This window comes from Silurus meridionalis, chromosome 18 (assembly GCF_014805685.1).
Source record: "Silurus meridionalis isolate SWU-2019-XX chromosome 18, ASM1480568v1, whole genome shotgun sequence".
NCBI classification, from domain to species: domain Eukaryota; kingdom Metazoa; phylum Chordata; class Actinopteri; order Siluriformes; family Siluridae; genus Silurus; species Silurus meridionalis.
In genome coordinates, this window is record NC_060901.1 from 8,456,013 (window position 1) to 8,469,060 (window position 13,048).

General features: G+C 37.7%; 1 protein-coding gene across 2 annotated transcripts in view; it reads right to left on the minus strand.

The window, feature by feature from the left end:
- The window catches only part of dera (deoxyribose-phosphate aldolase (putative)), a 13,378-nt gene extending 924 nt beyond the window's left edge, over positions 1-12,454 (minus strand). Inside the window, exons 1-8 of one of the 2 annotated variants that reach the window (XM_046872749.1) lie at positions 12,263-12,453; positions 11,723-11,820; positions 11,489-11,636; positions 9,017-9,112; positions 8,776-8,910; positions 7,957-8,085; positions 497-609; positions 254-403 (exon numbers count right to left, since the gene is read on the minus strand). In XM_046872749.1, coding sequence (XP_046728705.1) covers positions 254-403; positions 497-609; positions 7,957-8,085; positions 8,776-8,910; positions 9,017-9,112; positions 11,489-11,636; positions 11,723-11,820; positions 12,263-12,293 — 900 coding nt within the window. In that variant the 5' untranslated portion in view covers positions 12,294-12,453. Of the gene's footprint in view, positions 1-253; positions 420-496; positions 610-7,956; positions 8,086-8,775; positions 8,911-9,016; positions 9,113-11,488; positions 11,637-11,722; positions 11,821-12,262 lie in introns of those variants that run through there. The other variant, XM_046872750.1, reaches the window with a different exon arrangement.
- Positions 12,455-13,048: the final 594 nt, after the last annotated feature.

A 13,048-nucleotide genomic window follows, 5' to 3' on the forward strand; every position in this document is an offset into this window, starting at 1 on the left:
ATGGAAAAAAAAAAGAAACTGGAAGAAGCGTTTTCTCCTATATTTACAGCATGACTTCTCTTTGCGTTTATAGCTGTAATAGCTTTATGGCTGCCTAGTAACTAGAAGAAAAATCACTGGAAGTGCCTTTTAAATAAACACTATGTATTAGTCCAAAATGAACATGAGTCAGACTTCTGTTTTAAACAGTAATGGTCAGTGATTATCAACCTGCTGAACACGTGTTCGTGAATGTTATTTGAGAAGAGCTCACCTGCCGTTCAATGTCTCCAAGCAAGCTGCTGGCTCCAAGGCGGAACATGTGAGGAGTGAGCCACTGGTCACCCAACTCCTCCTTCATCAGTACCAGCCACACCAGGGCTTCCTGTGCTGTGCGAATACCCCCTGCTGGCTTAAACCCAACCTACAGCACACATACACTGGGGTAATGTTTCAATATTGTTCATATTCAAAAATCTGTAAATGCTCTTGGATATACTTAGCTCATTAACTCTACCTTGTGACCCGTCTTTAAGTAGTAGTCTCGAATGGCCCGGACCATTACTATCGCGACTGGGTAGGTGGCATTAACAGACTCTTTGCCAGTAGATGTTTTGATGAAGTCAGATCCTATTGGATGATGAAAAGACATGAGTATGGCTTGTATCCAGCAACTGCACAGTTTCATAACATTTTCTGAATAATGCTTATTATTTTATTCATTAGCAAGACAGAAATACACTCACTAATCCATCACTAATCACTATGCATCCACACATACAGTCTTATTTTATTTTTTGGGGGAGGAAGGGGGAAAAAAAAAAAAAAAGAAACCCACAAGGCCATTCTAACTCTAAACAGACAGCATTCATTGATCGTTGGAAATTAGTCAGAGCTGCTCAATAATTTAGAGCACGGAGGAATTTTTATTCTACTCACACAGATTTTAAAAAAATAAAATAAAAAGCAATTGATCAACATTCTTAATACATAACACTGCCCATAACTGTAGCTCTGAAGTCATTATAGTGAGAGAAAAAAAACTGTAGTCAGACCCAAAGAATGTAAGCTCCTGTTTTTATTTATATCACTGTGAAGTTAATGAAACAAAAATGGCAAATTTGTCTTTTGCTGACACGGGAGACTCTTTCCGATAAACATCTTTACAGAAAGGCATGCCAGACCAACAACTGCAGGTTTTAATCTGATAAATAATGAAACATATCCTAATATTTGTATATATTTATGTGGAACAGCCAGAGTACAAGTTGTTCTTATTAAGATGGTACGATAGAAACAATAGCATCAAAAGCAACAAGCTTTAGACACCTGGATTGGTGGATTTTCTGCCATTGTTCCTGGCAAATCCTCTCAAGCTGGGTTAGGTTAGATGAGGACCATTGCGACTTTCAGGTCTCTTCAAAGATGTTAATAGGGTTAAAGTCAGGGCTCTGGCTCTAAGCCTTCCTATGTGTTGTCTTGGCTGTGAGCTTAGGGTGTTATTTTTTCACATAGGTCCAGAGAGGTTTTGACAACTTTTTTTCACTAAATAAATAAATAAATGATAATAAATCGTATTTTACAAACTGGATTTCGTATTTACTTGTGTTATTGTTAATATAAAAAAATTGCTTCATGATCTGAATCATTTAAGTGTGATAAATATGCAAAAAAAAAAAAATAACCAGGATCAATCGTTGAAACTTTTTCACAGCACTGTGAAAAACTGTTCATTTTCATCAATTTACAAAATGCAACTGTGAACAGAAGAAAAATCTAATTCCAATCAATATTTGGTGTGATTACTTTTTGGCTTTCAATTCTTACACCTGCACACTTTGTAAAATTGTCAAGGAAGTCAAGGATTTTGAAGGGGCAGTTTTCGGGTGCATGATTAACCAGTTAAACTAAGCAGGTGCTAACGATCATCAATTTCATATGTAGGTTGAAACTCGTCAATAATTAAAACAGAAACAGCTGTGTAGGAGCTTAAAACTGGGTCAGGAACAATCAAACTCTGCTAGTAAGGGTAGATTGTGGAAGACAGTTTCATGTCACAGGCCACACACCATGGCAAGACTGAGCACAGCAACAAGACACAAAGCAGATACACTGCATTAAGAAGGTCTCTCCCAGGCAAAGATTTCAAACGTGTGCCATTTTAAAGAAGCACAAAGGAATGAGAACTGTTGAGGAACGTAAAAGCAGTGGTCATCCAAGTAAACCTAATGCAGCAGACATCACACTTACTTCAGGTTAACATTGGACGATGCCCAGCAATCAGCAAAGAACCAGTGTCTTTCTACTCTCTGAAAAGTCCAAATAGCAAATAGATGTCCAAACAGCCATGCCCCCAAAATGGAAACATGGTTTAGCAATTGTAAATTAAAATTGTAAATATTTGGCTGTAGCAGGAGGCCGAAGCGCTGGAGAGCAGTACAACAATGAGTGGAGCATGGTGAAGGTTTCTTGCAAGTTTGGGGCACATACTTATCATGCAATACCATCAGGGCGACCCAAATTTTGTCTGCCTCAGGACAAAGACCCCCAACATACAGCCAATGTCAATAAGAACAATCTTTAATATAGAAAATAACAAGGAGTCCTGGAAGTGATGGTTTGGCCCCCACAGAGCCCTGATCTCAACATCATCAAGTTTGACAGATTCCGTGAGTCTGTCTACATCCAAAAAGATCTGTGGTTGTTTCTCCAACATGTTTGGAACAACCTACCTGTCGAGTTTCTTCAAAAACTGTGTGCAAGTGCACCTAGAACATTTGATGCTGTTGGCAAAAAGGTGGTCACCCCACACAAAGACACATAGCAATTGACTGATGATAAAAATAAATCAGGTACTGATCATCCAGTTATTCTATTATTCAATCACAGATTTCATTAGTAATCAAATACAACGCAATTGACACTACTGGAATAATCATGACTGATGCAGCACATAGTTATTCCTCTGTTCCTCTGCTTGCTCTGTTCATCATGTGGAACAATACAATGTGTGGATTGGACATATGCTTCCTGTTTATCCATGTTTTTGTTTTATAAATGCCATGATCTATGTATTATTATTATTATAAACATTACATTTCTTGTTTTGCATATAAGTTTTATTTAATTCTGTTGGCTTGTATTATAGGCATGGGGTGTGGATGATCAAATGATGAAATTATGACACTCAATCATCCTTAAGGCTAAGGATTTATGTCTAGAAAAAACACCTACTCCTTGTTAAAAGCTGCTCCAAGAACCTTTATAACAAATTCTACTCACAGCTTGTAAATATGAATTTCATATTCATACCTCAAGAATGTTTTAAATTAATTCCAGAACTTTGATACCAGCCATGGTACCAGTTACACAAGGTTCTCCATAATATTATGTTTCCAAGTTTGTTTGTTTTCCTCACTAAATTGATGATGCTATTTTGTTTCTTTATTACAGACAATTCAATAGAACTAGTCCACATATAGGCTTTTAGGTTTGGATGAACATTATAGTGTGTTCATTCTGCAGTAATGAGAAGCCCATGGGCTAAAGTTTTGATTTTCACAGACCATCTGGTCTGGGATCAAAGTTCCTCTCTTGTGGCTATTGGGGTTCATCACAATGGCGTAAAACACGAAAGAGAGCTACTTTGGGGCACATGCGGCAGGCTCGAATGAGCTACAGAAATAGAAAAATCTGAAGTGAGGATACACAATTTTAGAACTCGCTTCTATTTTGGCATTTGTGGGGCCGCCTGGTTCTGCGCCTAGACAGGACATTAGTCCTGAAAGCATGCGGGCCAGACAAGAACATATGCTCCCGTCGGCAGAGTGCACAGGGCGTGAGCGTGTTCATCAATAAGAACACTCATTTTTCCCCTCTTTCTCTCCTTCTCAGCCTATTATGGTTTATCAGTGATCTGATAAAAATAGAAGACAGAATGACGATTTTAATAGATGAACCACAAACTGTGAACCGGTTTTGAACCCCCCACCCTTCTGCCCTGCCGTATGTCTAATGACTGTTCATTACCAAACAGGACAAGATGAACATTTTCCAGTTCATTAGGGATATGTTCTATGTGTTTTTTCCACTCATTTCTCTTCTTCCTTCCTCTTCACTCTCTACACTCTCTCTGCACTCTTTCTCTCTCTGCACTCTCTCTCTCTCTCTCTCTCTCCCCTTTCTATCAGACTGGCGTAATCCTTGAGATTCGTTCGGGGGAGTCTTAATTACACCATAATGGATAACGGTTATTAAACGCAGCCGACAGTAATGAAGCTCTATTCATTTGCATCGGTGCGGGGGTACAATGCCGGCGAGCGAGAGAGTAAAATAGCCTCGCCGTTGCAGATTAATAGGCGAAATTATCATTCAATTTCAGAAACCTCATACGCAATTCATAGGAACAAGGAGAGATTAAGGAGTGAGCACTGCGACAAAAGCAATGCATTTTAATAATGATCCCTATCAGCACCACTGACAATTGGGTACAGTAATCGGCTTAACGGGCGATGGCTATTTAAGCACACAGTCACTGGCTTGCTGTGTGCGTGTGCTGGGTATACTGGCCATTATGATTGGCCATCTGGAGAAATGGAGGGTAAGCAACAGCTAACCAACAGCACCACACAGTGGCCAATGTAATTCATTGCAATATATAGAGCGCTATATAAGATTTCACTGACCTATTTTTCATCACAATTTGTCGTGCTATACAATTTACCTCAAATTAATTTGAATCGAGTCTACACAAAAAAAAATCGGAAAAATACACAAAAAAAATTCAGCATGATTTTCATGTACTTATTTTGCTCATTTACTGGCTCGTTGTGGTTCATCAATGGTAAGTGGAACTGCAAGGAATGGACATTTAGTGCTACCCAGATAAGGATGGGTTCCCTTTTGATTCTGGTTCCTCTCAAGGTTTCTTCCTTTTACCATCTTAGGTTTTTTTTTTTCCCTTGCCACTCTCACCACTGGCTTGCTAATCAGGGATAAACAATTACCGTATTTTTCGGACTATAAGCCGCTACTTTTTTCCCACGTTTTGAACCCCGCGGCTTAAACAACGAATCGGCTAATTTATTGATTTTTCCTGGGTTTTTCCCGGTTTCACAAACTTCAAGCCAAAAACTGAACCCCACCAATGAAATTTCCGAACGGAAACGAAAAAACACACCTCACCTGTGTTCTGAGCTGCACGGCTTCGGGAGAAAAAACTTTACCGGTGTTGATTTTTAAACGCACGACGATGCCAAAAGATAAACTCCCGAAAGAAATAGTTGTGAAAGGAAGGAGGAAGACAGTGAAACAATGACTTTCTTGGTCGGCTACTGTTTAGATACAAGCCGTTGTAACGCGTTGAGTCTGGGTGAAGGGAGAGCTCGCTAACTCCAGTTGCAACAGAAATCATATAAGCACAGACAGGTTTCCAAAACTCGTGCTTTTTTTATTTTTCTTGGTAACAGCGTTACGGGTTAGTCAAAGAAACTTAGAAATGAGCATCAGAAAATAATAAGCACATAATCCTCAGTCTCACACACGCACACACACGCAGTAATACCGGGAGAATGCAGTGACGTGCTTTTCCCAAAATGCCGCGCTGCTCTTAAAGGAGCCACAACACATTTCACCCGTTACACCGTGTAACAGACACTGTCCTTCGGTAAAGCCTGTGTAAAGTTCATTAGTTTCAGTGTAGATGAAATTTATACACGGCTTATACACAGGTGCGGCTTATTTATGTTAAAAATAAAAATATTTGTAAAATTCAGTGGGTGCGGCTTATACAAGGGTGCGCTTATTAGTCCGGAAATTACAGTATAAGGAACAAACTTATAGGCAATAAACTAACGCATTCTTTTACACAACCTTCAATCTATGCTTTGAGAAGATGTTCATTGTAAAAAGCGCTATACAAATATAAATGATTTGAAAATCGAAAGTGATTGGGGATTGACATTGTCATTCTTTATTTTTAAGATTTACTCTTAAAATAAACTACTTTTATTTTACTCTCCGTTTTAATAAATGAAACGAAACAACCCCTTCATAGTTCTGGTACAACCAGCTGCTATCAAAAGTCACATGATTATTGAAATGGAGTCCATCTGTGTGTAATTAAAATGTGTCCTATGATCTTAATGCACCTGCTCCTGAGAGACTGTCATAAAACATTTCTATATAAATCAGCTTCATCAAGCTCAAGAAACAAAGTCTGGTACAAAGTTCTGGATAAGTCAACTAAATAAATATGCTGAAGTAGAAAGAGTAAAAGGCAGCTAGAATGTAGAACTGGGACTCTGCCTAGAGGAGGCCTTCATGGAAAAAATGTCATTATTGAAAACAGTTGATATGAAATCCTGTTTATAGTTTGCCAAAAGGCTTTTTGGAGATGTTCCAAAATTTGATAAGACCAACTTTGACCTTTTGTTTGTCTTGGCACTATGTCTGATCGAAGCTTGCACTGCTCATCACCATGAGGATGTTAATACCTGGAGTGAACAGGGCCTAAGTCTACTAAATACTTTTGCATAAGCGAAATTCGAACATTCTTGAGAGGAACCTGGCATGGTGACAGTGTGCAGATAAAGAGGAACAAATAGGTCACTGAGGCTGAAAAATACTGAGCCAAGGCACTACTCCCCTAAACTAAAATTACTTTTTTTCCTTATTTGCCTATGAGGCCACTCATAAGGTTACATTGTGCAGGCATTAATTCTACACACTGCAAATCCTCAAAGATCATGTTTAAGACCTTTTATACGTCTCATTTGGGACCGCAATATATTTTGGTGAAGTGCCACGAAGACTGTTTTGTTTTCTACCATTTCAAAGAAACAGAACTGAAAACCTAATTATTAAGTTCTGGATGAGGTATGCGGTATGTTATAACTGTAAAAACATACATGCATATCTTCATACTTTTTGTCTCCATCTTTTACATAAAGATGCATGATGTGCACATGTATATCTGTACCTCTGATTGTACTTTGATTAGGTACCTTAAATTATTTTTCAAGTGCATTATGTTTGACAGCCCTACTGGATATGCAATCAACTAAAATATCTAATCGTGATTTAATTGTATGATTGTCATGAGTTAACTCGTGCACATTTTTATCTGTTCTAATTGTACCTTACATTAATACTTTACTCACCTTACATAATAAGTTACTCTCTAATCAACATGCGATTGGACAAATATGGATGCTTAATGAAAACGTAAGTTTATTATTACTAAAACCACGCTAAAGATAGAGCATTAGGAACAAAGACATGTTTCAAAGACGGTAGCCATGTTTTTCAAAAAACTTGTTCATGTCTTTTAAACAGATGAAAAAAAGAACATAGAAAAGCCACAGGTTTCTATTTCTTCTCGTTCTTTGCACGGACCAAGTTGCTCAAACAGGTTTTACATTGCTGTTTACATTTTCAGATGACTGGGCAGCTCGTAAAAAAATTAATTAAATTATTATGAATTAAATTATCTAAATAATCAGGACACCAAAACTAAACTTTTGCTATTTTTCCACACGGACGGTTTTAATTGCCGGATGTGTGTATCCTGGCCGATATAAGACTTTATGCTTCAAAAAATGTTTAGTGATTAAAAATTATTTTTCGGTACAGTTTATCAATTCTTTTTTATATCTGAGTAAAGAAAGGACGTCGTGAATTAATGTGTGTTGTTCTATAAAAATTGTCGAACAGAAATGTATTAACTATAAAAAATACTAATTCATTAATCACACGTTAACAAAATTAGTGGCGTTAAGATGGACACTCTGTAATTATAAACTCTGTAATTTTGACAGCTTTGACATCCAGTAAAAGACCCTGTAGATCTGCTATATTTGGGGTATCTAGCCTTCCCCTTTTATTTATTTATTTATTTATTTATTTATTTTTAACTGTACACTGTACTTGAATTTAGAAACTGTCGTTCTTATAGACCTAAAATAATAAATTCTTTACCTGCCATCATTGACACAAGACTGGCTTTGTAGACGTTGGTGAAAGTGCCCAGCTCTCCTACTGCCAAAATGGTCTTCATGTGGGCATCACCGCATGCTTTTCTGAACTGCCGGATCTCATCATATAAACCTAAGGAAACCACGTTATATAATTAATTTCAAATTATAAAAAGTGTAATGTCTGAATTAATGGTTCAACAGCATAGCTATGGAAAACCTATGTACATTTTAAAACTTAAAGCCATAGGCACGTTAGAATGCCTGAATGCTTGTGCATGGGGAGGAGATTTCTGAATGATAAACAAAACAAAAAAGCCTCTTTGCCCTGGTTGGCTTGATCTAAATTTTTTCCCCTTTAAAGAGCAAGGGTCTCCAAAGACACAGTGTCTGGGATAAGCAAATTTTGTAACTGTGCTACTTGTAGTTGCCCAGCAGAGAAGTAGGTTTAACAAGCAGCAGTTATGTAACACTCCTGCATGTAAAAACATACGGAAAGGAAAGTCAAATACTAACCAGATGGAACATCTGAGGACAGGTCTTAGTATAAAGGATCACCAAAATCTTGCTCACTGGCCTTTCATCAAACAATGTGATCTTTGCTAGCTTTATTTTATATTTTTAGCTTCATTTTTTTTTTTTTACATTATTAAGTTAGGTACAATTCTTTAATAAAAACATGGCACTGGACAGCACACTAGAGCTTTGTTTGCACTGTGGGATAGTTTATAAAGTTTATTATTTGTTCACTATAAAAAATAAATAGGCAAGAATATCAAGCTAGTGTATTATGAAAGTTATTGCACCAAACAAAAAACCCTACCAGCCCACTGTCCAGTAAGAGCCAATGTCCGATTAATGACGATGTCAATTTCTGTTGCCCCGTCTTCTACAGCCAAACGCACCTCTTCCAGACGTGTCTTCAGTGGAGTCTGACCAGCCGGAAACCCAGTTGCCACTGGATTAAAATAGATGCGAAGTTAAATTAGGACATTTTGAAGGTTTTGAAAGTGTTAAATAACTATGCCAGACACTTTCTGGTATAGTCGATGTTAAGATCTCACCAGAGGCAACAGGTATGCTAGAGTTGGCTGCTTTTAAAGATCTTACAGCGTCAGCAACACGAGATGGATAAACACACACTGCAGCTGTTGTAATACCTGCAAAAAAACAAAAACCATGCAATGCATATTCAGGCAGATATCCATATATAAATGCAGGTTAATCAAATGTATAACTTTTTTGATGCATAACATGGTAAGGTAGGGCACATCAGGCAGCTGTTCAATAAAAGGTGCGTTGTCTCCCTCTTGTGGACAGCAACATAACTGCACATATTTGGAAACACAAATAATGGGCCATAAGAAGTTCTGATGTTTGATAAAAGCAACATGAAATTATATCGGGCCCTGAATGTAGGAATTCTGTTTTTGTTTTTTTTGTTTGTTTATTATTTTGTAATAGAGCAAGCAAAAGAAAGCATGTTTGTGGCAATCAGTAAACCTGTTTTTTTTTGTATTAAATGTACATCATGAACTGATTGCAATCTTACACCTATTTGATATTTTGATTGCTCACCAACAGTGGAGGACGAAATACACAAAGCATGTACTTGAGTTAAAGTAGAGATACTATAGGCAAAATATTACCCCAGTAAAAGTGCTCCCTTTAACTTTCACTTGAATAAAGTACAAAAGTATTTGTCTTCAAATGTACTTAAGTATCCAAGTACTATGATTTATTATGGCTATAAATGTCTCACTTTTTTCACAAGACTATTGCTCAATCAACTCAGTTTATGTGAAAAGAATCTATTAATCAATCTATTAATAGAATGATAATAATGATAATAAATTATAATGAGCCAAAAACCTTATTTTCAATGACTTAAAAAAAAAAAAAAAAAATCACAGAAATAAAACCATGGGTGCTGTGGTGAGTTTAAGTCTTAAGTTTCTTCCATCATTTATTCCTCTCAAAATGTTCTACTGATGCTAAACTGTAGGTTTGTGCCAAGTAGATACCACCACCTGGCAATGGTGTCTCCCCCATTGATTAGTTTCAGTTTTGAAAAGCTCCTCTCTGCTTCAGCTACTGTTTCTGGATGAGTAAGACATATTTTCAGAGCAGTCCACAAATTTGGAGACATTTCTGAGAGCTCACTTTCATGTATAAATATCACCTGTGTCTTTGTGCACAATTTATCAAACTCTTAAAACCAAAAACCATCAAACTCCTTGGCTAATTGTAGCCATAAGATACATACAACATCTATATCCTTACAATATACGTACGTCTTTTAAATGAGCATTTTGCGCTGCTCTGGAGATTCCCCCTTTACTGAACTCAGTTCAGGATCTTTTCAGTACAATCACAGAAAACCTTTATGACATCAATTAAAAGGTAACCAAATCAATAAGTGCTGTTTAACTACAATCCAACCAGACTAGTGAGGTTGTGTTTTGTTGCTACACACATTATGATAAACTACATACTATAAATTATAATGTTATGGAGCTAAAAAGTGTAAAAGCATAGCAGGCAACACAATATCGACCGTGTTGCCTGCTATATATACACACAGTTATTAGCCTATTATATTGAAAGCATTAGTCTTTTCTATTCTCATAATAATGAGTGATAAAGCTGCATCCACACCTTTATCTATTGCACATTCCCCCAAACCTCTTTTTTCTGAATTGAGCTCCTAAAAGTTTAGACCTGTTTTGTAATCCATAAATGTAATTTGGATTCAGCTCTCCTTACTGAGTGTGCGGTCTACTCTGATTGTTGACCAGTTATGTTTTTCTTCTTCTTTTTCTTTCGGCTGCTCCCATTAGGGGTCGCCACAGCGGATCATCCATCTCCACACCCCCCTGTCCTCTACATCTGCCTCTTTCACACCAACTACCTGCATGTCTTCCATCACCACATCCATAAACCTCCTCCTTGGCCTTCCTCTTTTCCTCCTTCCTGGTGGCTCCATCCTCAGCAATCGCCTACCAACATAACTCATGTCCCTCCTCTGCACATGTCCAAACTATCTCAATCTTGCCTCCCTCACCTTGTCATAAATACAGTAACAAATTACATTTACTTCATCACTGTCCACCGCTGCTAACAAAATATCAAATTATAGGCTACACAATCCATACAAATGTCTAATTTTTTTTAAGTTTAAGGTACCAGTTTAATGGAGTGCACATATTTATAATTACTCCTGATTTGTGTAACTAATCAGCATTCTGGTGAATGTGTAGTTGCCCTCTACCCAAACATGCACATGTCTGAATGCTAGTCCATGTCAGGATTGTCAGGTAATATGACTGACAAGCATGTAAAGGCGGTTTCTTGTTCTAAATGGTTGGATGTTGATGATACACAGCATCAAGAATGCGTACCAGTGGGCATCATTTAGATTGATATTTTATTGACAATTGCTGAAGTCTGAAGAAACCCTTTATTTAGGATTCAGGATGCTAAGCATGTGGTCCATCCTTCTTTTTGTTTTGTATATAAACAGCATGGAAACCAACCTTTATCATGCATGTCCATGCTCTTCAGCAGGTCGTGGCGGATTGGCTGCAAGGCTTTCATGCACAGCCGGTGGACGTTTGATGGCGTGTCATCACCAGAGAGTGTCGTCAGGTCAATGCACGTCACAGCCTTCAGAAGCCAGGCTGCCTGTAAAAGATGTTGCTTTTGGTTCAAAATGCTTTTCAAAAGCACAAACTCAGTTCAGCCCCTGCAGCATGTTAATGATCACCTACCTGCCACTGTTTCTTTGCCACCTTGCGGCCCTGAACTTGCTGGGCTCTTTTCAGCACTGCCTGGGTGTTCACTCTGACCTTTGATACCCACTCCAGATCTGTTGAAGAGAAAAATAAAACTTTACTTTGCAACTTTTGCACAAACCAGTCATTTCTAATTCAGTTTAATAAGTTCAAATCTTGGTTTTATATAGATGTGTGAAGTCCTGATGTTTGGGTGGTTAATTAATGTAGAGAAGTGTTGAAATATGTGGCTGAATAGACAAATATGATCATTTGTGGTTTCTATGGTTTTGGGTTTGCATTTTTCTAACTATCTTAACCAAGATCCTCGGGTTTATCTGGTTTGTAAGTTATGTGAGACTTATTAAAACGTAAATGGATCAACTACATCCAAAAAGGAGTATACAGGTACAATAAGAACTTATATAATCTTCAATATTATCACCAACAGCACTGCACTTTTATTATCTATATTAAAAATATATCACGTGCACACCGGATCAACATTAATTACAACAGACTGATTAAAACACTTACCCAGATCCATTCCAGGATTTCTTTCCTCCATGATCAACAACGTTAAAAAAATTACAACCCGTATTAGGTTTAGTTATTAGTAGTATTTCATAAAGAAAAAGAAAAAAAAAAGAACTATTACTGCACACCGAGCTAAAACCAAGCCACTTCCGGGTTGCAGATCGGTCACTGTTACGTCACGAGGGCTCAGACTAATCACATCACAGATTTTCATATGCGTTAAAAGTCACGTGTTTCAAAAGCCACCTCCCAGAATTTACGTAACTGTTATGCAGTGTACAATTTATTTTATTAAATTAAACTGTTTTTTAATGAATTGAGGTCTTAATATATATTTCACATACATAATATTACAATAACTGGAACAATTAAGCACAATTATTTAAAGCTTCATCTTTTTCTTCTTCTTCTCTCGAATTCTCCCATTAGGGGTCGCCACAGGGATCATCTGCCTCCATACCCCCCCTGTCCTCTACATCTGCTTCTTTCAAACCAATTACCTGCATGTCTTCCCTTACCACGTCCATAAACCTCCTTCTTGGTCCTCCTCTTCTCCTCCTTCCTGGCGGCGCCATCCTCAGCAATCTCCTATCGATACACCCTATGTAGTCTCCCTCAACCTTGTCTCCAAAACATGCACGGTTCCTCTAATAAACTCGTTTCTATTCCTGTCCATCGTCGTCACTCCCAACAAAACCTCATCATCTTCAGCTCTGCTACCTCCAGCTCCACCTCCTGTCTTTTACTCAATGCCACTGTCTCTAAACCATACAACATCGCAGATCT